Source organism: Poecile atricapillus, chromosome 33, assembly GCF_030490865.1.
Source record: "Poecile atricapillus isolate bPoeAtr1 chromosome 33, bPoeAtr1.hap1, whole genome shotgun sequence".
Taxonomy (NCBI): Eukaryota; Metazoa; Chordata; class Aves; order Passeriformes; family Paridae; genus Poecile; species Poecile atricapillus.
Genome location: NC_081281.1, coordinates 1,495,485 through 1,519,762, shown reverse-complemented (window position 1 = coordinate 1,519,762; position 24,278 = coordinate 1,495,485). Strand labels below are relative to the sequence as shown.

At 41.2% G+C, this 24,278-nt stretch overlaps 1 protein-coding gene across 4 annotated transcripts in view; it reads right to left on the bottom strand.

Moving 5' to 3' along the window:
- The window catches only part of CGN (cingulin), a 72,424-nt gene that overhangs the window by 21,781 nt on the left and 26,365 nt on the right, over positions 1–24,278 (bottom strand). For 3 of the 4 annotated variants that reach the window (XM_058860624.1, XM_058860622.1, XM_058860621.1), the window contains exons 7-16: positions 22,401–22,551; positions 16,278–16,436; positions 14,273–14,421; positions 11,813–11,936; positions 9,718–9,801; positions 8,248–8,379; positions 6,345–6,551; positions 3,867–4,037; positions 3,616–3,777; positions 1,046–1,135 (exon numbers count right to left, since the gene is read on the bottom strand). In XM_058860624.1, coding sequence (XP_058716607.1) covers positions 1,046–1,135; positions 3,616–3,777; positions 3,867–4,037; positions 6,345–6,551; positions 8,248–8,379; positions 9,718–9,801; positions 11,813–11,936; positions 14,273–14,421; positions 16,278–16,436; positions 22,401–22,551 — 1,429 coding nt within the window. The remainder of the gene's footprint in view (positions 1–1,045; positions 1,136–3,615; positions 3,778–3,866; positions 4,038–6,344; positions 6,552–8,247; positions 8,380–9,717; positions 9,802–11,812; positions 11,937–14,272; positions 14,422–16,277; positions 16,437–22,400; positions 22,552–24,278) is intronic. The other variant, XM_058860623.1, reaches the window with a different exon arrangement.

Sequence of the window (24,278 nt, the reverse complement as noted above, 5' to 3'; positions counted from 1 at the left end):
TGGATTTCCATGGCCTTTCAATGGATTTTCATTGATTTTCCATGGATTTTCATTGATTTTCCCTGGATTTTCCATGGGTTTTCCATGGATTTTCAGCCGATTTCCATGGATTTTCCGGGGGTTTTCCATGGATTTCCATGGATTTTTTGGGATTTTCCATGGATTTCCATGCCCTTTTCATGGATTTTCATTGATTTTCCATGGATTTCCATGGATTTTCTGCTGATTTCCATTAATTTTTCCATGATTTTCCATGGATTTTTCATGGATTTTCAATGGATTTCCATGGATTTTCTGGGATTTTCCATGGATTTCCATGAATTTTTCCATGGATTTCCATGGATTTTCCGCTGATTTCCATCAAATTTCCATGGATTTTCCATGGGTTTTCCATGATTTTCCATGGGTTTTCCATGGATTTTCAGCTGATTTCCATAGATTTTCTGGGGGTTTTCCATGGATTTTCCCTGAATTTTCTGGAATTTTCCATGGATTTCCATGGCCTTTTCATGGATTTTCTGGGATTTTCCATGGATTTTCCATGGATTTTCTGGGATTTTCTGGGATTTTCCATAGATTTCCATGAATTTTTCCATGATTTTCCACGGATTTCCACGGATTTCCATGGATTTCCATGGATTTCCATGGATTTTCCACGATTTCCATGGATTTCAGGACCAGGATTCTGCAGGAATTCCCCAGGAATTTTGGGAAATCCATCCCTGGGATTATTCCCACATGGAAAACCAGGAAAAAAATCGGAAAAAATTCCCATTTAACACCTTGGAATTTTATGGATTAAAAAAAAACCCGGAATAATCCAAAAATCCATCGGAATTCGATCCCCAAATTCCCCCCAAACCCCAAAAAATCCCGGAATTTCTTCGGGAATTTTCTCCTTTTTTCCCCTTCCAATCCCATTCCCAGCCGGAATTTTGGGATTGATCCTTGAAGGGATTGGAATTCTGGGAGGATGAGATGAAAATTCCTGGAATTTCTGGGAGAATTCCTGGAAAAATTCCGGGAATTCCGGGTTTTTTTTTACCTGATCGCGGCTCCTGGCCACCCTCTCGCTCAGCAGCTCCACCGAGCTCCGCTCCTCGTCCAGCTCCAATTCCAAACGTTTGGATTTTTCCTGTCGGGAATTCCGGGATTGGGAAAAGGAAAAAAACCCCGGAGAGGAAATTCCCAGGGAAAAAAGAGGGGAAAAAATCCCGGAATTCCGGAGGGAAAAGGGGTTGGATGGGAAAATTCGGGGATTGGGGGGATTTGGGAGGGGGAGTTGGGGGGATGGGGGAAAAAGTGGGAAAAATCCTCTGGAATGGGGGAAAAAGTGGGAAAAATCCTTGGGAATGGGGAAAAAGTGGGAAAATCCTCTGGAATGGGGGAAAAATGGGAAAAATCCTTTGGAATGGGGGAAAAGTGGGAAAAAACCTTTGGAATGGGGAAAAAAGTGGGAAAAACCCTTTGGAATGGGGGAAAAATCCTTGGGAATGGGGAAAAGTGGGAAAAATCCTTGGGAATGGGGGAAAAGTGGGAAAAACCCTTGGGAATGGGGAAAAAACCCTTTGGAATGGGGGGAAAATGGAAAAATTCTCTGGAATGGGGAAAAAATCCTTTGGAATGGGGGAAAAATCCTTTGGAATGGGGGAAAAAGCGGGAAAAATCCTTTGGAATGGGGGAAAAAGCGGGAAAAATCCTTTGGAATGGGGGAAAAAATGGGAAAAATCCTTTGGAATGGGGGAAAAAATGGGAAAAATCCTCTGGAATGGGGAAAAAGTGGGAAAAATCCTCTGGAATGGGGGAAAACTCCTCGGGAATGGGGGAAAAAGTGGGAAAAATCCTTGGGAATGGGGAAAAAGTGGGAAAAATCCTCTGGAATGGGGGAAAATCCTTTGGAATGGGGGAAAAAGTGGGAAAAATCCTCTGGAATGGGGGAAAAAGTGGGAAAAATCCTTGGGAATGGGGGAAGAAGTGGGAAAAATCCTCTGGAATGGGGAAAACCGTTGGGAATGGGGGAAAAAGAGGGAAAAATCCTTGGGAATGGGGAAAAAATCCTTTGGAATGGGGGAAAAACGGGAAAAATCCTTGGGAATGGGGGAAAAAGTGGGAAAAACCCTTGGGAATGGGGGGAAAATGGAAAAATCCTTTGGAATGGGAAAAATTCCTTGGAATTGGGATTAAAGTGGGAAAAATCCTTGGGAATGGGGAAAAAAGTGGGAAAAATCCTTGGGAATGGGGAAAAATGGGAAAAATCCTCTGGAATGGGGGAAAAACCCTTTGGAATGGGGAAAAAGTGGGAAAAATCCTTGGGAATGGGGAAAAAGTGGGAAAAATCCTTGGGAATGGGGAAAAAAGTGGGAAAAATCCTTTGGAATGGGGGGAAAACCCTTTGGAATGGGGGAAGAAGTGGGAAAAATCCTTTGGAATGGGGGAAAAAGTGGGAAAAATCCTCTGGAATGGGGGAAAAACCCTTTGGAATGGGGGAAAAATCCTCTGGAATGGGGGAAAAAGCGGGAAAAATCCTTTGGAATGGGGGAAAAGTGGGAAAAAACCTTTGGAATGGGGAAAAAGTGGGAAAAATCCTTGGGAATGGGGGAAAAATTGGGAAAAACCCTTTGGAATGGGGGAAAAAGTGGGAAAAATCCTTGGGAATGGGGAAAACTGGGAAAAACCCTTGGGAATGGGGAAAATGTGGGAAAAATCCTTTGGAATGGGGGAAAAATTGGGAAAAACCTTTTGGAATGGGGGAAAAATTGGGAAAAATCCTCTGGAATGGGGGGAAAGTGGGAAAAATCCTCTGGAATGGGGGAAAAATCCTTGGGAATGGGGGAAAAATTGGGAAAAATCCTTGGGAATGGGGGAAAAATTGGGAAAAATCCTTTGGAATGGGGGAAAAAGCGGGAAAAACCCTTGGGAATGGGGGGAAAACTGGGAAACCCCAAACCCGAAAAAACTTTGGGAATTCGATCCCATCCTGGTTTTTCCAGCTCTGGGAATTCCCTCCAAGTCCATCCCCAGCCCTGGAAAAGGGAAATTTTTGGGAATTCTTGGGATTTTTTTGGGATTTTTTTGGGGAATTTTGGGGGTTTTTTTGGGAATTTTTTGGGAATATTTCAGGAGTTTTTTGGGATTTTTTGGGGATTTTTTGGGAATTTTGGGGGATTTTTTGGGGATTTTTTGGGATTTTTTGGGGGAATTTTTTTGGAATATTTTGGGAATTTTTGGGGAATTTTTTGGGAATTTTTGGGATTTTTTGGGGGATTTTTTGGGAATTTTTGGGGAATATTTTGGGAGTTTTTTGGGAATATTTTGGGATTTTTTGGGGGATTTTTTGGGAATATTTCAGGAATTTTTTGGGATTTTTTGGGGGGAATTTTTTGGGAATTCTTTGTGACTTCTCCTGGAATCTTTTTTGGATTTTTTTCTTGGAATTTTCTGGGAATTCCGTCTGGGAAATTCCTTTGAATTTCCCAATAATTGGAAAAAACTTTTTGATGGAATTTTTCCTATTTTTTTTTTTAAATTTTTGGGAATTCTTTAAAAACATTCCCAGGGAATTTTCCTGGAATTTTCCCTGGAATTTTCCCGGAATTTTTTCCCGGGAATTCCCACCTCCAACGCTTTGGAATTCCGGCTTCGCTCCTCCTGGGATCGCTTCCGATTTTCCAGCTCCTCCTCCAGCTCCTGGAACCTCTGGATCAGCAGCTCCTTATCCAGCAGGATCCGATCCCGCTCTTCCCGATTTTCCTGGATCGTCTCCTTCAGCCGCGAAACCTGACGGGAAAAATTCCCAAAATTCCCAAAATTCCCCCCAAAAAATTCCATGGAATTCCGGGAAAATCCCACTCTCATTCCCAACAAACCTCATCCTGCAGCTTCCCGAGGTTTTCTTGGAATTTTTCCGCCTCGGCCTCGCGCTCTTGGGCGATTTTTTGGGAATCCGTGAGTTCCCGCCGGGATTTTTCCTGGAATTCTTCCAGTTGGGATCGGAGCGAGGCCAAGGAATTCTGGGATTCCTCCGTCATCTGCTCCAGCTGCCGGGAAAAAATGGGAATTTTGGGTGGGATTGGCCCAAAAATTGGGATTTGGGGGTTGGGTGGGAGGTTTGGGGTGAGGAATCCCAGAATTCCAGGAAAATTCCCCAGAATTCCATAAAAAATCCCAGAATTCCATTAAAAAATCCCAGAATTCCATGAAAAATCCCAGAATTCCATGAAAAAAATCCCAGAATTCCATGAAAAACCCCCAGAATTCCATAAAAAACCCCCAGAATTCCATAAAAAATCCCAGAATTCCATAAAACTCCAAGAATTCCATAAAACCCCCAGAATTCCATGAAAAATCCCAGCATTTCACAAAAATACCCAAGAATTCCATAAAAAAATCCCAGAATTCCATAAAAAAATCCCAGAATTCCATAAAAAATCCCAGAATTCCATGGAAAAATTCCAGAATTCCATAAAAAATCCCAGAATTCCACGGAAAAATTCCAGAATTCCAGAAAAAATCCCAAAATTCCACAAAAAATCCCAGAATTCCATGAAAAATCCCAGAATTCCACAAAATTCCCCCCAAACCCCCCAAAACTCCACAAAACCACCCCAGAATTCCACAAAAAAAACCCCCAAAATTCCATAAAAAACCCCAAAAATTCCATAAAAAAAACCCCAAAATTCCTTAAAAAAACCCCAAAATTCCATAAAAAAACCCCAAAACTCCTTAAAAAACCCCCAAATTCCATAAAAAAACCCCCAAAATTCCATTAAAAAACCCCAAAATTCCATAAAAAAAACCCCAAAATTCCATAAAAAAACCTCAAAAATTCCATAAAAAAAACCCAGAATTCCATAAAACCCCCAGAATTCCATGAAAAATCCCAGCATTTCACAAAAATACCCCAGAATTCCATAAAACCTCCCAGAATTCCATGAAAAGTCCCAGAATTCCACAAAACCTCCCAGAATTCCACAAAGAAATCCCAGAATCCCACAAAACCTCCCAGAATTCCACAAAAAATCCCAGAATTCCATAAAAATATCCCAGAATTCCACAAAATTCCCCCCAAAACCCCCAAAACCACCCCAGAATTCCACGAAAAAAACCCCAAAATTCCATTTAAAAAAACCCCAAAATTCCATAAAAAACCCCCAAAAATTCCATAAAACCCCCAAAATTCCATAAAAAACCCCAGAATTCCATGAAACCCCCAGAATTCCATGAAAAATCCCAGAATTCCATGGAAAAAATCCCAGAATTCCATAAAAATCCCAGAATTCCATGAGAAACCCCCAGAATTCCATTCAGAACCCCCAGAATTCCACAAAGCAATCCCAGAATTCCATAAAAAAATCCCAGAATTCCACGGAAAAATTCCAGAATTCCATAAAAAATCCCAGAATTCCATAAAACTCCAAGAATTCCATAAAACTCCAAGAATTCCATGGAAAAACCCCCAGAATTCCACAAAAAATCCCAGAATTCCATAAAAAAATCCCAGAATTCCACGGAAAAATTCCAGAATTCCATGAAAAAAATCCCAGAATTCCACAAAAAAATCCCAGAATTCCATAAAAAAACCCCCAAAATTCCATAAAAAAACCCCAAAAATTCCATAAAAAAACCCCCAAAATTCCATAAAAAACCCCCAAAATTCCATTAAAAAAACCCCAAAATTCCTTAAAAAAACCCCCAAAATTCCCCGAAAAAAACCCCAAAATTCCTTAAAAAAACCCCAAAATTCCATAAAAAAACCTCAAAATTCCATAAAAACCCCCAAAATTCCATAAAAAACCCCAAAAATTCCTTAAAAAAACCCCAAAATTCCATAAAAAAACCCCCAAAATTCCATAAAAAAACCCAGAATTCCATAAAACCCCCAGAATTCCATGAAAAATCCCAGAATTCCACAAAGAAATCCCAGAATCCCACAAAACCTCCCAGAATTCCACAAAAAATCCCAGAATTCCATGAAAAACACCCAGAATTCCATGAAACCCCCAGAATTCCATGAAAAATCCCAGAATTCCATGAAAAATCCCAGAATTCCATAAAAGAAATCCCAGAATTCCACGGAAAAATTCCAGATTTCCACAAAAATACCCCAGAATTCCATGGAAAAACCCCAGAATTCCATAAAAAATCCCAGAATTCCAGGAAAAGTCCCAGAATTCCACAAAATTACCCCCAAAACTCCACAAAACCACCCCAAAATTCCACGAAAAAAACCCCCAAAATTCCATAAAAAAACCCCCAAAATTCCATAAAAAAACCCCCAAAATTCCATAAAAACCCCCAAAATTCCATAAAAACCTCCGGAAAGTGCTGGAATTTTGGGAATTCACCTCCTTGCTGAGCCTCTCCTGGAGCTCAGCTTTGGCTTCCTGGAGTTTTTCCCGTTGGAGCCGTTCCCGGTTCAGCTCCGATCCCAAATCCCGCAATTCCAACCTCGATTCCTCCAGTTGAGATTCCAGGGAATTCCCACGGAGCCGCAGCTCCCGCTCCCGATCCCGGAAAGATTTCAGGGAATTCTGAAGGGTTTCGCGCTCCTCCTGTAGGATTTGGGGATTTTGGGAATTTTTGCGGAATTTTTTGGGGTTTTTGGGGAATTTTTGGGGATTTTTGGGGAATTTTTTGGGATTTTTTGAGAATTTTTTGGGGATTTTTTGGGGAATTTTTTTGGGATTTTTCGGGATTTGAGATTCCAGGGAATTCCCACGGAGCCGCAGCTCCCGCTCCCGATCCCGCAGAGATTTCAGGGAATTCTGAAGGGTTTCACGCTCCTCCTGTAGGATTTGGGGGTTTTTGGGAATTTTTGGGAATTTTTGGGGAATTTTTCGGGATTTTTTGGGGTTTTTTTGGGAATTTTTTGGGGTTTTTGGGAGAATTTTTTGGGATTTTTTTCTGGGATTTTTTGGGAATTTTTTTGGATTTTTTGTGGGTTTTTTGGAGATTTTTTTTTATTTTTTTGGATTTTTGGGAATTTTTGGGGGAATTTTTTGGGATTTTTTTGGGATTTTTCGGGATTTTTGGGGAATTTTTTGGGATTTTTTTGGGAATTTTTTTGGATTTTTTGGGATTTTGTGGAGTTTTTTTGGATTTTTTGGGGATTTTTTTTTATTTTTTGGGATTTTTGGGAATTTTTGGGGGAATTTTTGGGGATTTTTTGGGGATTTTTTGGGGGTTTTTGGGAATTTTTGGGGAATTTTTTGGGAATTTTTTGGGATTTTTGGGAGGTTTTTCTGGGAATTTTTTGGGATTTTTTTGGGAATTTTGGGGGTTTTTTTGGGAATTTTTTGGGAATTTTTGGGATTTTTGGGGAATTTTTGGGGGAATTTTTTGAGAATTTTTTGGGAATTTTTTGGGAATTTTTTGGGATTTTTGGGGAATTTTTTGGGGTTTTGGGGGATTTTTTGGGATTTTTAGGGAATTTTTTTGGATTTTTGTGGTTTTCTTGGGATTTTTTTGGGATTTTTTTGGGAATTTTTTGGGAATTTTTTGGGGTTTTTTTGGGAATTTTTTGGGATTTTTGGGGGGTTTTTTGGGAATTTTTTGGGATTTTTCGGGATTTTTAGGGAATCTTTTGGGGTTTTTTGGGGTTTTTTGGGGTTTTTTAGGGATTTTTAGGGATTTTTTTTTTATTTTTGGGGGTTTTTTGGGATTTTTTGGGGATTTTTTGGGGTTTTTTGGGGGGATTTTTTTGGATTCTTTTGGGGATTTTTTGGGATTTTTTGGGATTTTTGTGGAATTTTTTTGGATTTTTTGGGATTTTTTTTAAATTTTTTTTTTTTTTTGGGATTTTTGGGAATTTTTGGGGGAATTTTTTGGGATTTTTTGGGAATATTTGGGGGAATTTTTTGGGATTTTTTTGGGAATTTTTTGAGGAATTTTTTGGGAATTTTTTGTGATTTTTAAGGAATTTTTGGGGGAATTTTTGGGGGATTTTTTGGGATTTTTTTGGGATTTTTTTTGATTTTTTGGGATTTTTGGGAATTTTTGGGGGGAATTTTTGGGGATTTTTTTGGATTTTGGGGGGATTTTTTTGGGCTTTTTTTGAGATTTTTTTTTTTAACTTTGGGGGGGATTTTGGGGGAATTTCCCCTGAATTTCCATAAAAAAACCCTGGAATTCCATAAAAAAATCCCAGAATTCCATTAAAAAATCCCAGAATTCCATAAAAACCCCCAGAATTCCATAAAAACCCCCCAGAATTCCAAGGAAATGGGATTTTTGGGATCATCCCGGTACCTCCAGAGCCGCCACTTTCTCCTGGAGCTTTTCCCAATTTTCCCGCTGAGCCTGGAATTCCTCCAGCCGCGATTCCAGAACTTTCCGCGCCTCCTCCGACGCCTCCAGGGAAGATTCCAGGGAAATCCGAGCCTGAGGGGGAATCCAGAGGGAATTTTTCTTTGGGAATTTTGGGGGGGATTTTTGGGAATTTTTTGGGGGAATTTTTTTGGATTTTGGGGGATTTTTTGGGAATTTTTTGGGGGGATTTTTTTGGATTTTTTTGAGATTTTTTTTTTTTTTTGAATTTTTTTTTTTTTTTGAGATTTTTTTAAAATTTTTTGGGATTTTTTTGACTTTTTTTTGGGATTTCTTTGGATTTTCGGGGAATTTTTGGGGAATTTTTTGGAGGGAATTATTTTGAATTTTTTTGAGATTTTTTTTAAATTTTTTTGGGATTTCTTTGGATTTTGGGGGAATTTTTTGGGAATTTTTTTTGGGATTTCTTTTTTATTTTGGGGGAATTTTTTGGGCTTTTTTTGGGAATTTTTTTCTTTTTTTTGAGATTTTTTTGGGATTATTTTTTTGGGATTTCTTTGGATTTTGGGGAAATTTTTGGAGAATTTTTTTTGAGTTTTTTTTCATTTTGGGGGAATTTTTGGACTATGTTTGGGAAATTTTTTTTGTTTTTTGAGTTTTTTTGGGAATTTTTTGGGGGGATTTCTTTGGATTTTGGGGGAATTTTTTTGAGATTTTTTTTGGATTTTTTAAAAATTTTTTGGGATTTTTTTGACTTTTTTTTGGGATTTCTTTGGATTTTGGGGGAATTTTGGGGGGATTTTTGGGGGGATTTCTTTGGATTTCGAGGGAATTTTTTTACTTTTTTTGGGAATTTTTTTCTTTTTTTTGAAATTTTTTTGGGATTTTTTGGGGGGATTTTTTTGGATTTTGGGGGAATTTTGGGGGGATTTTTTTGGGATTTCTTTGGATTTTGGGGGGGATTTTTGGGAATTTTTTGGGCGGATTTTTTTGGATTTTGAGGGAATTTTTTTTGGATTATTTTTTTGGGATTCCTTTGGATTTTTTGGGAATTTTTTAGGATTATTTTTTGGGGATTTCGGGGGAATTTTGGGGGGATTTTTTGGGGGGATTTCTTTGGAATTTTTGGGCTTTTTTTTGAGATTTTTTTTTAATTTTGAGGGAATTTTTTGACTTTTTTGGGAATTTTTTTCGAGATTTTTTGGGAATTTTTTTGGGATTTCTTTGGATTTTGAGAGAATTTTTTTGGGATTATTTTTTGGGGATTTCGTTGGATTTTGGAGGAATTTTTTTGGGATTATTTTGGATTTTTATGCAAATTTTACAATATTTGGTGCCCATTTTTTATAATTTAATTTTTTTGTGGAATTTTTTTAATGGGAGGAATTTTTTGGAATTTTTTGGGATCATTTCAGCCCAAATTCCCTCCAAAAATTCCTGGGAATTCTTTACCTTGGCAGCCTCTTCCTCCTCCTCCCGGAGCTTTTCCAGAACCTTCCGAAGCTTCTCCAGCTCCAGATCCCGACTGGAAACCTCCTGGAAAAAAAAACTGGATTTGGGGGGAAAATCCCAAATTTTGGGGAAAAAATCCCAGATTTTAGGGGGAAAAAATCTTAAATTTTGGGGAAAAAAATCCTGAATTTGGGGGGAAAAAATCCCAGATTTTAGGGGGAAAAAATCTCAAATTTTGGGGAAAAAAATCCCAAATTCTGGGAGAAAAAATCCTGAATTTTGGGAGAAAAAATCCTGAATTTTGGGGGAAAAAATCTCAAATTTTGGGGAAAAAATCTCGAATTTTAGGGAATAAAATCCTGAATTTTGGGATAAAAATTCTTGAATTTTGGGATAAAATTTCCTGGATTTTGGGGGGAAAAAATCCTGAATTTTGGGGAAAAAAATCCTGAATTTTGGGGAAAAAATCCTGAATTTTGGGGTAAAAATTCCTGAATTTTGGGATAAAAATTCCCATATTTTGGGGGATAAAATCCTGAATTTTGGGGAGAAAAATCCTTAATTTTGGGATAAAAATTCCCATATTTTGGGGAAAAAAAAATCCCGAATTTTAGGGAATAAAATCCTGAATTTTGGGATAAAAATTCCTGGATTTTGGGGAATAAAATCCTGAATTTTGGGGAAAAAAATTCCCGAATTTTAGGGAATAAAATCCTGAATTTTGGGATAAAAATTCCTGAATTTTGGGGAATAAAATCCTGAATTTTGGGGAAAAAAATTCCCGAATTTTAGGGAATAAAATCCTGAATTTTGGGGAAAAAATCCCAAATTTTGGGGAAAAAATCTCGAATTTTAGGGAATAAAATCCTGAATTTTGGGATAAAAAATCTCAAATTTTGGGGAAAAAAAATCTCAAATTTTGGGGGGAAAAAATCTCAAATTTTGGGGGAAAAAATCTCAAATTTTGGGGAAAAAATCCTGAATTTTGGGGAAAAAAATACCAAATTTTGGGAGAAAAAATCCTGAATTTTGGGAAAAAAATCCCGAATTTTAGGGAATAAAATCCTGAATTTTGGGATAAAAATTCCTGAATTTTGGGATAAAAATTCCCATATTTTGAGAGAAAAAATCCTGAATTTTGGGGAATAAAATCCTGAATTCTGTGGAATAAAATCCTGAATTTTGGGATAAAAATTCCTGGATTTTGGGGAAAAAAATCCTGAATTTTGGGAGAAAAAATCCTGAATTTTGGGGAAAAAAATCCTGAATTTTGGGAGAAAAATTCCTGGATTTTGGGACAAAAATTCCTGAATTTTGGGATAAAAATTCCCATATTTTGGGGGAATAAAATCCTGAATTTTGGGATAAAAATTCCTGGATTTTGGGGAATAAAATCCTGAATTTGGGGACAAAAATTCCTGTATTTTGGGAGAAAAAATCCTGAATTTGGGGATAAAAATTCCTGAATTTTGGGGATAAAAAAATCCCGAATTTTGTGGAAAAAAATCTTGAATTTTGGAATAAAAATTCCCGAATTTTGGGGAATAAAATCCTGAATTTTAGGGAATAAAATCCCAAATTTTAGGGAATAAAATCCTGAATTTTGGGATAAAAATTCCTGAATTTTGGGGGAGAAAATCCCAAATTTTGGGGAATAAAATCCTGAATTTTGTGGATTAAAATCCTGAATTTTGGGGAAAAAAATCTCGAATTTTAGGCAATAAATTCCTGGATTTTGGGATAAAAATTCCCGGATTTTGGGATAAAAATTCCCATATTTTGGGGAAAAAATCCTGAATTTTGGGAAAAAAATCCTGAATTTTGGGATAAAAATTCCTGGATTTTGGGATAAAAAATCCCAAATTTTGGGGAAAAAAAATCCTGAATTTTGGGATAAAAATTCCTGGATTTTGGGATAAAAATTCCTGGATTTTGGGATAAAAATTCCTGAATTTTGGGATAAAAATTCCTGAATTTTGGGAGAAAAATTCCTGAATTTTGGGATAAAAATTCCTGGATTTTGGGATAAAAATTCCTGGTTTTTGGGATTAAAATTCCTGGATTTTGGGGATAAAAATTCCCGGATTTCTCTGACCTTCCTGAGCTTTTGCAGCTCCTCGGGGTTGCTCCGATCCCGACCCTCCCGAGCCTGGAATCGCTCCCGGAGCTCCCGGAGCTCTTCCTCGAATTCCTCCCGTTCCAACCTCGCCTGCAGCAACCTGGAAAATCCCAAAATTCCCAAATTTCCCCAAATTCCCAAAATTCCCAAATTTCCAACAGCCAAAAAAAAATCCCAGTTGGGTTTGTTGGGATTTGGGGTGGAAAATCCCGGAAAATCCTAAAATTTTATTGGGATTTGGAGAGGGAAACACCAGAAAATTCCCAAATTTTGGGGGATTTGGGGTGGAAAATGCCAGAAAATTCCCGAATTTTTGGGATTTGGGGTGGAAAATTCCGGAAAATCCCATTTTTATTGGGATTTGGAGCAGAAAACCCCAGAAAATTCCCGAATTTTTGGGATTTGGAGTGGAAAACACAACGGAATTCCCAATTTTTGGGATTTGGAGTGGAAAACATCATGGAATTCCCAATTTTTGGGGATTTGGGGTGGAAAACCCCAGAAAATTCCCAATTTTTTGGGATTTGGAGTGGAAAACATCAAGGAATTCCCAATTTTGGGGGATTTGGGGTGGAAAACACCAGAAAATTCCCAAATTTTTGGGATTTGGAGCAGAAAACCCCAGAAAATTCCCAAATTTTTGGGATTTGGAGTGGGAAACACCACGGAATTCCCAATTTTTTGGGGATTTGGGGTGGAAAATGCCAGAAAATTCCCGAATTTTTGGGGGATTTGGAGCGGAAAACCCCAGAAAATTCCCAAATTTTTGGGATTTGGGGAGGAAAATGCCAGAAAATTCCCAAATTTTTGGGATTTGGGGTGGAAAACATCGTGGAATTCCCAATTTTTTGGGGATTTGGGGTGGAAAATCCTGGAAAATCCCCATTTTATTGGGATTTGGAGCAGAAAACACCAGAAAATTCCCAAATTTTGGGGGATTTGGGGTGGAAAATGCCAGAAAATTCCCAAATTTTTGGGATTTGGAGCAGAAAACCCCAGAAAATTCCCAAATTTTTGGGATTTGGGGTGGAAAATTCCGGAAAATCTCCATTTTATTGGGATTTGGGAGAGGAAAACACCAAGGAATTCCCAATTTTTGGGGATTTGGAGTGGAAAACACCAGAAAATTCCCAAATTTCGGGGGATTTGGGGAGGAAAACCACAGAAAATTCCCAAATTTTTGGGATTTGGGGTGGAAAATGCCAGAAAATTCCCAAATTTTGGGGGATTTGGGGAGGAAAATTCCGGAAAATTCCTGGATTTTTGGGATTTGGGGTGGAAAACACCAGAAAATTCCCAAATTTTTGGGATTTGGAGTGGAAAACACCACAGAATTCCCAATTTTTTGGGGATTTGGGGTGGAAAATGCCAGAAAATTCCCAAATTTTTGGGATTTGGAGTGGAAAACACCATGGAATTCCCAATTTTTGGGGATTTGAGGTGGAAAATCCTGGAAAATTCCCGAATTTTTGGGATTTGGAGAGGAAAACCCCAGAAAATTCCCAAATTATTGGGATTTGGAGTGGAAAAACACCAAGGAATTCCCAATTTTTTGGGGATTTGGGGTGGAAAATCCCAGAAAATTCCCAAATTTTTGGGATTTGGAGTGGAAAACCCCAGAAAATTCACGAATTTTTGGGATTTGGGAGAGGAAAACATCGTGGAATTCCCAAATTTTTGGGATTTGGAGTGGAAAACACCAAGGAATTCCCAATTTTTGGGATTTGAGGTGGAAAATCCTGGAAAATTCCCGAATTTTTGGGATTTGGAGCAGAAAACCCCAGAAAATTCCCAAATTTTTAGGATTTGGAGTGGAAAACACCACGGAATTCCCAATTTTTTGGGGTTTGAGGTGGAAAATCCTGGAAAATTCCCAAATTTTTGGGATTTGGAGTGGAAAACACCATGGAATTCCCAAATTTTTTGGGATTTGGAGGGAAAAACGCCACGGAATTCCCAAAGTTTGGGGGATTTGGGGTGGAAAATTCCGGAAAATCCCATTTTTATTGGGATTTGGAGCAGAAAACCCCAGAAAATTCCTGTTTTTTGGGGGATTTGGAGTGGAAAACCCCAGAAAATTCCCAAATTTTTGGGATTTGGAATGGAAAACACCAAGGAATTCTCAATTTTTGGGATTTGAGGTGGAAAATCCTGGAAAATCTCCATTTTATTGGGATTTGGAGTGGAAAACACCAGAAAATTCCCAAATTTTGGGGGATTTGGGAAGGAAAATCCTGGAAAATTCCCATTTTATTGGGATTGGGAGTGGAAAACACCACGGAATTCCCAATTTTTTGGGATTTGGAGCAGAAAACCCCAGAAAATTCCTGTTTTTTGGTGGATTTGGGGTGGAAAACCCCAGAAAATTCCCGAATTTTTGGGATTTGACTTTGAAAACCCCCGGAAATTCCCGATTTTTGATCCCCCCGGGCTCACTCCTGCTTGGAATTCCGGAGCTCTTCCTTGTTTTTCTGGAACATTTCCCGCCACTGCTCCGTCTCCTCCGAGCTCTCCTCCAGCTCCCGCCGCACATTCCGGAGGAGAATTCCCAGATTTTCCCGTTCCTGCTCCAGGTTGGATTTTTCCTGCAAGGAATTTTCCCCAAAATAAAATTTCTTGGGAATTCAAGCGGAAATGGGAGCTGAGCCCATGGAAAATTCCAGAGGGATTTTTCCTGATTTTTTTGAAGAATTCCCGAACCCATCCCAGAATTTCTGACCCAAATCCCAACATTCCTGACCCAATCCTGGAATTTCTGAATTCCCATCCCAGAATTCCCAACCCCATCCCAGAATTCCCATCCTGGAATTCCCGACCCCCTCCTGGAATTTCCAACCCAATCCCGGAATTCCTGGCCCCATCCCAGAATTCTCGACCCCATCCCGGAATTCCCATCCCCAAATTCCCAACCCTCTCCCAGAATTCCTGACCCCCTCCTGGAATTCCCAACCCAATCCCAGAATTCCTGACCCCATCCCCAAATTCCCATCCCCAAATTCCCAACCCCATCCCGGAATTCCCAACCCCTTCCCGGAATTCCCAACCCCATCCCAGAATTCCTGACCCCATCCTGGAATTCCCAACCCCATCCTGGAATTCCCAACGCCATCCCAGAATTCCCATCCCAGAATTCCCAACCCAATCCCAGAATTCCCAACCTCATCCCAGAATTCCCAACCCAATCCCAGAATTCCCAACCCAATCCCAGAATTCCCAACCTCATCCCAGAATTCCCATCCCAGAATTCCCAACCCCATCCCAGAATTCCCAAATTCCCATCCCTGAATTCCCAACCCAATCCCAGAATTCCCAACCCCCTCCTGGAATTCCTGATCCCATTCCAGAATTCCCAACCTCATCCCGGAATTCCCAACCCCTTCCCAGAATTCCTGACCCCATCCCAGAATTCCCAACCCTATCCCGGAATTCCTGACCCCATCCCCAAATTCCCATCCCAGAATTCCTGACCCCATCCCGGAATTCCCAACCCCATCCCGGAATTCCCAACCCCATCCTGGAATTCCTGACCCCTTCCCAGAATTCCCAACCCAGAATTCCCGACCCCATCCCCAAATTCCCAACCCCATCCCGGAATTCCCGACCCCTTCCCAGAATTCCCAACCCAGAATTCCCGACCCCCTCCCGGAATTCCCATCCCAGAATTCCCAAACCCCTTCCCGGAATTCCCTTCCCGGAATTCCCGACCCCTTCCTGGAATTCCCAACCCCATCCTGGAATTCCTGACCCCATCCCCAAATTCCCATCCCCGAGTTCTCGACCCCATCCCCAAATTCCCAACCCCATCCCAGAATTCCCAACCCAATCCCAGAATTCCCGACCCCATCCCGGAATTCCCAACCCAATCCCAGAATTCCCATCCCAGAATTCCCAACCCAATGCCAGAATTCCCATCCCAGAATTCCCAACCCCATCCTGGAATTCCCAACCTCATCCCAGAATTCCCATCCCGGAATTCCCAACCCAATCCCAGAATTCCCAACCCAATCCCAGAATTCCCAACCCCATCCTGGAATTCCCAAATTCCCATCCCTGAATTCCTGACCCCATCCCCAAATTCCCAACTTCATCCCGGAATTCCCGACCCCTTCCCGGAATTCCCGACTCCCTCCTGGAATTCCCAACCCCATCCCAGAATTCCCGACCCCATCCTGGAATTCCTGACCCCCTCCTAGAATTCCCAACCCCATCCTGGAATTCCCATCCCCAAATTCCCGACCCCATCCTGGAATTCCCAACCCAGAATTCCCGACCCCATCCCGGAATTCCCAACCCAGAATTCCCAAACCCATCCCAGAATTCCCATCCCCGAATTCCCATCCCCATCCCAGAATTCCCAACCCCATCCCGGAATTCCCGACCCCTTCCCAGAATTCCCAACCCCATCCCGGAATTCCCAAATCCCCATCCCGGAATTCCCGACCTGGGAGAGCGTCTCCAGCTGTTCCCGGCTCCTCTCCAGCTCCCCCCGGAGCCGCTCCAGGTCCCGATCGTGAGCGGCCACTTCGTCCTTCAGGGCCCCCTTGAGCGCCGCCAGCTCCCGCTCCTGCTTCCAGCGGCATTCCCGGAATTCCCGGAGTTCCTGGGAACGGGAAAATGGGAATTTGGGGCTGGAATTGGGGCTGGATGTGATCCCAAAGCTTCCAGCGGCATTCCCGGAATTCCCGGAGTTCCTGGGAACGGGAAAATGGGAATTTGGGGCTGGATTTGGGATTGGATGAGATCCCAAAAAATCCTGGAGCTGATCCCGGAATTCCCGGAGCTCCTGGGAACGGGAAAAGGGAATTTGGGATTGGAATTGGGGTTGGATGAGATCCCAAATCACCCCAAAGCTTCCAGCGGCATTCCCGGAATTCCCGGAGTTCCTGGGAACGGGAAAAGGGAATTTGGGATTGGAATTGGGGCTGGATGAGACCCCAAAAAATCCTGGAGCTGATCCTGGGATTCCAGGAATTCCTGGGAATGGGAAAAGGGGATTTGGGGTTGGAATTGGGGTTGGATGAGACCCCAAATCACCCCAAAGCTTCCAGCGGCATTCCCGGAATTCCCGGAGCTCCTGGGAATGGGAAAAGGGAATTTGGGGCTGGATTTGGGGTTGGATGAGACCCCAAAAAATCCTGGAGCTGATCCTGGGATTCCAGGAATTCCTGGGAACGGGAAAAGGGAATTTGGGATTGGATTTGGGGCTGGATGTGATCCCAAAGGCTCTCTGAGTTAATCCCGGAATTCCCGGAGCTCCTGGGAATGGGAAAAGGGGATTTGGGGTTGGATTTGGGATTGGATGAGATCCCAAAAAATCCTGGAGCTGATCCCGGAATTCCAGGAATTCCTGGGAATGGGGAAAGGGGATTTGGGATTGGATTTGGGGCTGGATGAGACCCCAAAGCCTCTCTGAGTTAATCCCGGAATTCCCGGAGTTCCTGGGAATGGGAAAAGGGGATTTGGGGTTGGATTTGGGTTTGGATGAGATCCCAAAAAATCCTGGAATTAATCCTGGGATTCCAGGAATTCCTGGGAATGGGAAAAGGGAATTTGGGGTTGGAATTGGGGCTGGATGTGATCCCAAAGCTTCCAGCGGCATTCCCGGAATTCCCGGAGCTCCTGGGAATGGGAAAAGGGAATTTGGGGCTGGATTTGGGGCTGGATGAGATCCCAAAAAATCCTGGAGCTGATCCTGGGATTCCAGGAATTCCTGGGAATGGGAAAAGGGAATTTGGGATTGGAATTGGGGCTGGCTCTGATCCCAAAGCTTCCAGCGGCATTCCCGGAATTCCCGGAGTTCCTGGGAACGGGAAAAGGGGATTTGGGATTGGATGAGACCCCAAATCACCCCAAAGCTTCCAGCGGCATTCCCGGAATTCCCGGAGCTCCTGGGAACGGGAAAAGGGAATTTGGGATTGGATTTGGGGCTGGATGAGATCCCACATCACCCCAAAGCTTCCAGCGGCATTCCCGGAATTCCCGGAGTTCCTGGGAATGGGAAAAGGGGATTTGGGGTTGGATTTGGGGCTGGATGTGATCCCAAAGCTTCCAGCGGCATTCCCGGAATTCCCGGAGCTCCTGGGAATGGGAAAAGGGGATTTGGGGTTGGATTTGGGGTTGGATGTGATCCCAAAGCTTCCAGCGGCATTCCCGGAATTCCCGGAGCTCCTGGGAACGGGAAAATGGGAATTTGGGATTGGAATTGGGGCTGGATGAGACCCCAAAAAATCCTGGAGCTGATCCTGGGATTCCAGGAATTCCTGGGAACGGGAAAAGGGAATTTGGGGCTGGAATTGGGGCTGGATGTGACCCCAAAGCTTCCAGCGGAATTCCCGGAATTCCCGGAGTTCCTGGGAACGGGAAAAGGGAATTTGGGATTGGATTTGGGATTGGATGAGACCCCCAAATCACCACAAAGCTTCCAGCGGCATTCCCGGAATTCCCGGAGTTCCTGGGAGCGGGAAATTGGGGATTTGGGGTTGGATTTGGGATTGGATGTGATCCCAAAGCTTCCAGCGGAATTCCCGGAATTCCCGGAGTTCCTGGGAATGGGAAAAGGGGATTTGGGATTGGATGTGATCCCAAAGCTTCCAGCGGAATTCCCGGAATTCCCGGAGCTCCTGGGAATGGGAAAAGGGAATTTGGGGCTGGATTTGGGGCTGGATGAGATCCCAAAAAATCCTGGAGTTAATCCTGGGATTCCAGGAATTTCTGGGAACGGGAAAAGGGAATTTGGGATTGGATTTGGGGCTGGATGAGATCCCAAAGCTTCCAGCGGCATTCCCGGAATTCCCGGAGTTCCTGGGAACGGGAAAAGGGAATTTGGGATTGGATGAGACCCCAAATCACCCCAAAACCTCTCTGAGTTAATCCCGGAATTCCCGGAGCCCCTGGGAATGGGAAAAGGGGATTTGGGGCTGGATTTGGGATTGGATGAGATCCCAAAAAATCCTGGAGCTGATCCCGGAATTCCTGGAGCTCCTGGGAACGGGAAATTGGGGATTTGGGGCTGGATGAGACCCCAAATCACCCCAAAGCTTCCAGCGGCATTCCCGGAATTCCCGGAGCTCCTGGGAATGGGAAAAGGGGATTTGGGGTTGGATTTGGGGTTGGATGTGATCCCAAAGCTTCCAGCGGCATTCCCGGAATTCCCGGAGTTCCTGGGAATGGGAAAAGGGGATTTGGGATTGGAATTGGGGTTGGATGAGATCCCAAATCACCCCAAAGCTTCCAGCGGAATTCCCGGAATTCCCGGAGTTCCTGGGAACGGGAAAAGGGAATTTGGGATTGGAATTGGGGCTGGATGAGATCCCAAATCACCCCAAAACCTCTCTGAGATAATCCCGGAATTCCAGGAATTCCTGGGAACGGGAAAAGGGGATTTGGGGCTGGATTTGGGGCTGGATGAGACCCCAAAAAATCCTGGAGCTGATCCCGGAATTCCCAGAGTTCCTGGGAACGGGAAAAGGGAATTTGGGATTGGAATTGGGGCTGGCTCTGATCCCAAAAAATCCTGGAGCTGATCCTGGGATTCCAGGAATTCCTGGGAATGGGAAAAGGGGATTTGGGATTGGATTTGGGATTGGATGAGATCCCAAAACCTCCTGGAGCTGATCCCGGAATTCCCGGAGCTCCTGGGAACGGGAAAAGGGGATTTGGGATTGGATGTGATCCCAAAGCTTCCAGCGGCATTCCCGGAATTCCCGGAGCTCCTGGGAATGGGAAAAGGGGATTTGGGATTGGATTTGGGATTGGATGAGATCCCAAAAAATCCTGGAGCTGATCCTGGGATTCCAGGAATTCCTGGGAATGGGAAAAGGGGATTTGGGGTTGGATTTGAGGTATTTAAGGGGGATTTGTGTGGTTTTTATCAGGATTTTTCCCATTTTTGGGGGTTTTTAATGGGATTTGTGTGGTTTTTACTGGGATTTTTCCCATTTTTGGGGATTTTCACTGGGATTTGTGGGGTTTTTATTGGGATTTTTCCCACTTTGGGTTTTTTTTCTGGGATTTTCCCCATTTTGAAGGTTTTTAGTGAGATTTGTGTGGTTTTTAATGGGATTTGTGTGGTTTTTACTGGGATTTTCCCCATTTTGAACATTTTTATTGGGATTTGTCTGGTTTTTACTGGGATTTGTGTGTTTTTTTGTGAGATTTGTGTGGTTTTTATTGGGATTTGTGTGGTTTTTAGTGGGATTTTTCCCATTTGGGTTTTTTTTTGCCAGGATTTTCCCCATTTTGAAGGTTTTTAATGGGATTTGTGGGGTTTTCACTGGGATTTGTGTGGTTTTTATTGGGATTTTTCCCACTTTGGGGTTTTTTTTACTGAGATTTTTCCCATTTTGAAGGTTTTTACTGGGATTTGTCTGTTTTTTAATGGGATTTGTGTGGTTTTTACATTGATTTTCCCCATTTTGAATGTTTTTAGTGAGATTTGTGTGGTTTTTTCCGGGATTTTCCCCATTTTGAAGGTTTTTATTGGGATTTGTGGGGTTTTTATTGGGATTTTTCCCATTTGGTTTTTTTTGCCAGGATTTTCCCCATTTTGAAGGTTTTTAGTGAGATTTGTGTGTTTTTTTCCGGGATTTTTCCCATTTTGAAGGTTTTTAATGGGATTTGTGTGGCTTTTATTGGGATTTTTCCCACTTTGGGGTTTTTTTTACTATTATTTTCCCCATTTTGAAGGTTTTTAGTGAGATTTGTGTGGTTTTTAATGGGATTTGTGTGGTTTTTAATGGGATTTGTCTGTTTTTTAATGGGATTTGTGGGGTTTTTAATGGGATTTTCCCCATTTTGAAGGTTTTTAGTGAGATTTGTGGGGTTTTTAATGGGATTTGTGTGGTTTTTATTGGGATTTTCCCCATTTTGGGGGTTTTTAATAGGATTTGTGTGGTTTTTAATGATATTTTCCCCATTTTGAAGGTTTTTAATGGGATTTGTGTGGTTTTTACTGGGATTTTTTCCCATTTTGGTTTTTTTTTCCTGGGATTTTCCCCATTTTGAAGGTTTTTAGTGAGATTTGTGTGGTTTTTACTGAGATTTGTCTGTTTTTTAATGGAATTTGTGTGGTTTTTACTGAGATTTTTCCCATTTTGGTTTTTTTTTTCCGGGATTTTCCCCCATTTTGAAGGTTTTTAATGGGATTTTTGTGGTTTTTAATGGGATTTGTGTGGTTTTTTTCCAGGATTTTCCCCATTTTGAACGTTTTTAGTGACATTTGTGGTTTTTTTTCCGGGATTTTCCCCCATTTTGAACGTTTTTAGTGACATTTGTGTGTTTTTTTCCGGGATTTTTCCCATTTTGAACGTTTTTAGTGGGATTTGTCTGTTTTTAATGGGATTTTTGTGGTTTTTAGTGAGATTTGTGTGGTTTTTACTGGGATTTGTGGGGTTTTTACTGTGATTTTTTCCCATTTTGGGTTTTTTTTCCTGGGACTTTCCCCATTTTGAAGGTTTTTACTGAGATTTGTGTGGTTTTTACTGAGATTTGTCTGTTTTTTAATGGGATTTGTGTGGTTTTTATTGGGATTTTTCCCACTTTGGGTTTCTTTTTCTGGGATTTTCCCCATTTTGAAAGTTTTTAGTGAGATTTGTGCGTTTTTTCCATGATTTTCCCCATTTTGAAGGTTTTTAATGAGATTTGTGCGTTTTTAATGGGATTTGTGTGGTTTTTATTGGGATTTTTCCCATTTGGGTTTTTTTTGCCAGGATTTTCCCCATTTTGAAGGTTTTTACTGGGTTTTGTCTGGTTTTTAATGGGATTTGTGTGGTTTTTACTGGGATTTTTCCCATTTTTGGGGGTTTTTAATGGGATTTGTGTGGTTTTTATCAGGATTTTTCCCATTTTTGGGGGTTTTTACTGGGATTTGTGTGGTTTTTATTGGGATTTTTCCCACTTTGGGTTTTTTTTGCCAGGATTTTCCCCATTTTGAAGGTTTTTAATGGGATTTGTGTGGTTTTTAATGGGATTTGTGTGGTTTTTAATGGGATTTGTGTGGTTTTTACTGTGATTTTTCCCCATTTTGAAGGTTTCTAATGGGATTTGTCTGGTTTTTAATGGAATTTGTGTGGTTTTTAATGGAATTTGTGTGGTTTTTAATGGGATTTGTCTGTTTTTTAATGGGATTTGTGTGGTTTTTACTGGGATTTTCCCCATTTTGAAGGTTTCTAATGGGATTTGTGTGGTTTTTAATGGGATTTGTGGGGTTTTTACTGAGATTTTCCCCATTTTGAAGGTTTTTAGTGAGATTTGTCTGGTTTTTAATGGGATTTGTGTGGTTTTTACTGAGATTTTCCCCATTTTGAAGGTTTTTAGTGATATTTGTGCGTTTTTTCCGGGATTTTCCCCATTTTGAACGTTTTTAGTGACATTTGTGGGTTTTTTTCCGGGATTTTTCCCATTTTGAAGGTTTTTAGTGGGATTTGTCTGTTTTTAATGGGATTTGTGTGGTTTTTAGTGAGATTTGTGTGGTTTTTTCTGGGATTTTCCCCATTTTGAAGATTTTTAGTGAGATTTGTGTGGTTTTTAGTGAGATTTTCCCCCATTTTGAGGTTTCCAGGGGTACCTGGTAGAGTCCCAGTGTCTCGGGGTCGCTTTTGGGGTCACTTTTGGGGTCACTTTTGGGGTCACTTTTGGGGTCCTTGGCCAGCAGCTGCCCCTCCAGGTGGCCCAGCCGAGCCTCCAGCGCCTCCTTGGTGGCTCTCAGCTCGCTCAGCCTGGGCAACAAAGAGTTAACGGGGGAATTAAAGGGTTAATTGGGGGAAATTAATTGGTTAATGGGGGAATTAAGGGGTTAATTGGGGAATTAAAGGGTTAATTGGGGAAATTAAAGGGTTAATTGGGGGAATTAAAGGGTTAATTGGGGGAATTAAAGGGTTAATTGGGGAATTAAAGGGTTAATTGGGAAAATTAAAGGGTTAATTGGGGAATTAGGGGGTTAATTGGGGGACTTAAAGGGTTAATTAGGGAAATTAATGGGTTAATTAGGGAATTAATGGGTTAATGGGGGAATTAAAGGGTTAATTGGGGGAATTAAGGGGTTAATTGGGGGAATTAAGGGGTTAATTAGGGAATTAAAGGGTTAATTGGGGAATTAAAGGGTTAATTGGGGAATGAAGTGGTTAATGGAGAAGTTAATGGGGGAATTAAAGGGTTAATTAGGGAATTAAGGGGTTAATTGGGGAATTAAAGGGTTAATTAGGGAATTAAATGGTTAATCGGGGAAATTAAAGGGTTAATTAGGGAATTAAAGGGTTAATTGGGGAATTAAAGGGTTAATTGGGGAATGAAGTGGTTAATGGAGACGTTAATGGGGGAATTAAAGGGTTAATTGGGGAATGAAGTGGTTAATGGAGACGTTAATGGGGGAATTAAAGGGTTAATTGGGGAAATTAAAGGGTTAATGGGGGAATTAGGGGGTTAATTGGGGGACTTAAAGGGTTAATTAGGGAAATTAATGGGTTAATTGGGGAAAATTAAAGGGTTAATAGGAAATTAAAGGGTTAATGGGGGAATTAAAGGGTCAATTGGGGAATTAAAGAGTTAATTGGGGAATTAAAGGGTTAATTGGGGAATGAAGGGGTTAATTGGGGGAATTAAAGGGTTAATTGGGGAATTAATGGGTTAATTGGGGAATTAATGGGTTAATTGGGGAAATTAATGGGTTAATGGGGGAAATTAATGGGTTAATGGGGGAAATTAAGGATTAATTGGGGAATGAAGGGGTTAATGGAGAAGTTAATGGGGAAATTAAAGGGTTAATTGGGGAAATTAAATGATTAATTGCGGAAATTAAAGGGTTAATGGGGGAATTAAGGGGTTAATTAGGGAAATTAATGGGTTAATTGGGGGAAATTAAAGGGTTCATGGGGGAAATTAAATGATTAATTGGGGAAATTAAAGAGTTAATTGGTGAATTAGGGGGTGAATTGTGGAACTTAAAGGGTTAATTAGGGAAATTAATGGGTTAATTGGGGGAAATTAAAGGGTCAATGGGGGAATTAAAGGGTTAATTAGGGAGATTAAAGGGTTAATTAGGGAAATTAATGGGTTAATTAGGGAATTAAAGGGTTAATGGGAATTAAAGGGTTAATGGGGGAATTAAAGGGTCAATTGGGGAATTAAAGAGTTAATTGGGGAATTAAAGGGTTAATTGGGGAATGAAGGGGTTAATTGGGGAATTAAAGGGTTAATTGGGGAAATTAAATGGTTAATTGGGGAATTAAAGGGCTAATGGGGAAGTTAATGGGGGAATTAAGCAGTTAATTGGGGAAATTAAAGGGTTAATTGGGGAAATTAATGGGTTAATTAGGGAAATTAATGGGTTAATGGGGGAATTAAGGGGTTAATTGGGGGAATTAAAGGGTTAATTGGGGGCAATTAAGGATTAATTGGGGGAATTAAAATATTAATTGGGGGAATGAAAGGGTTAACGGGGTCCCAA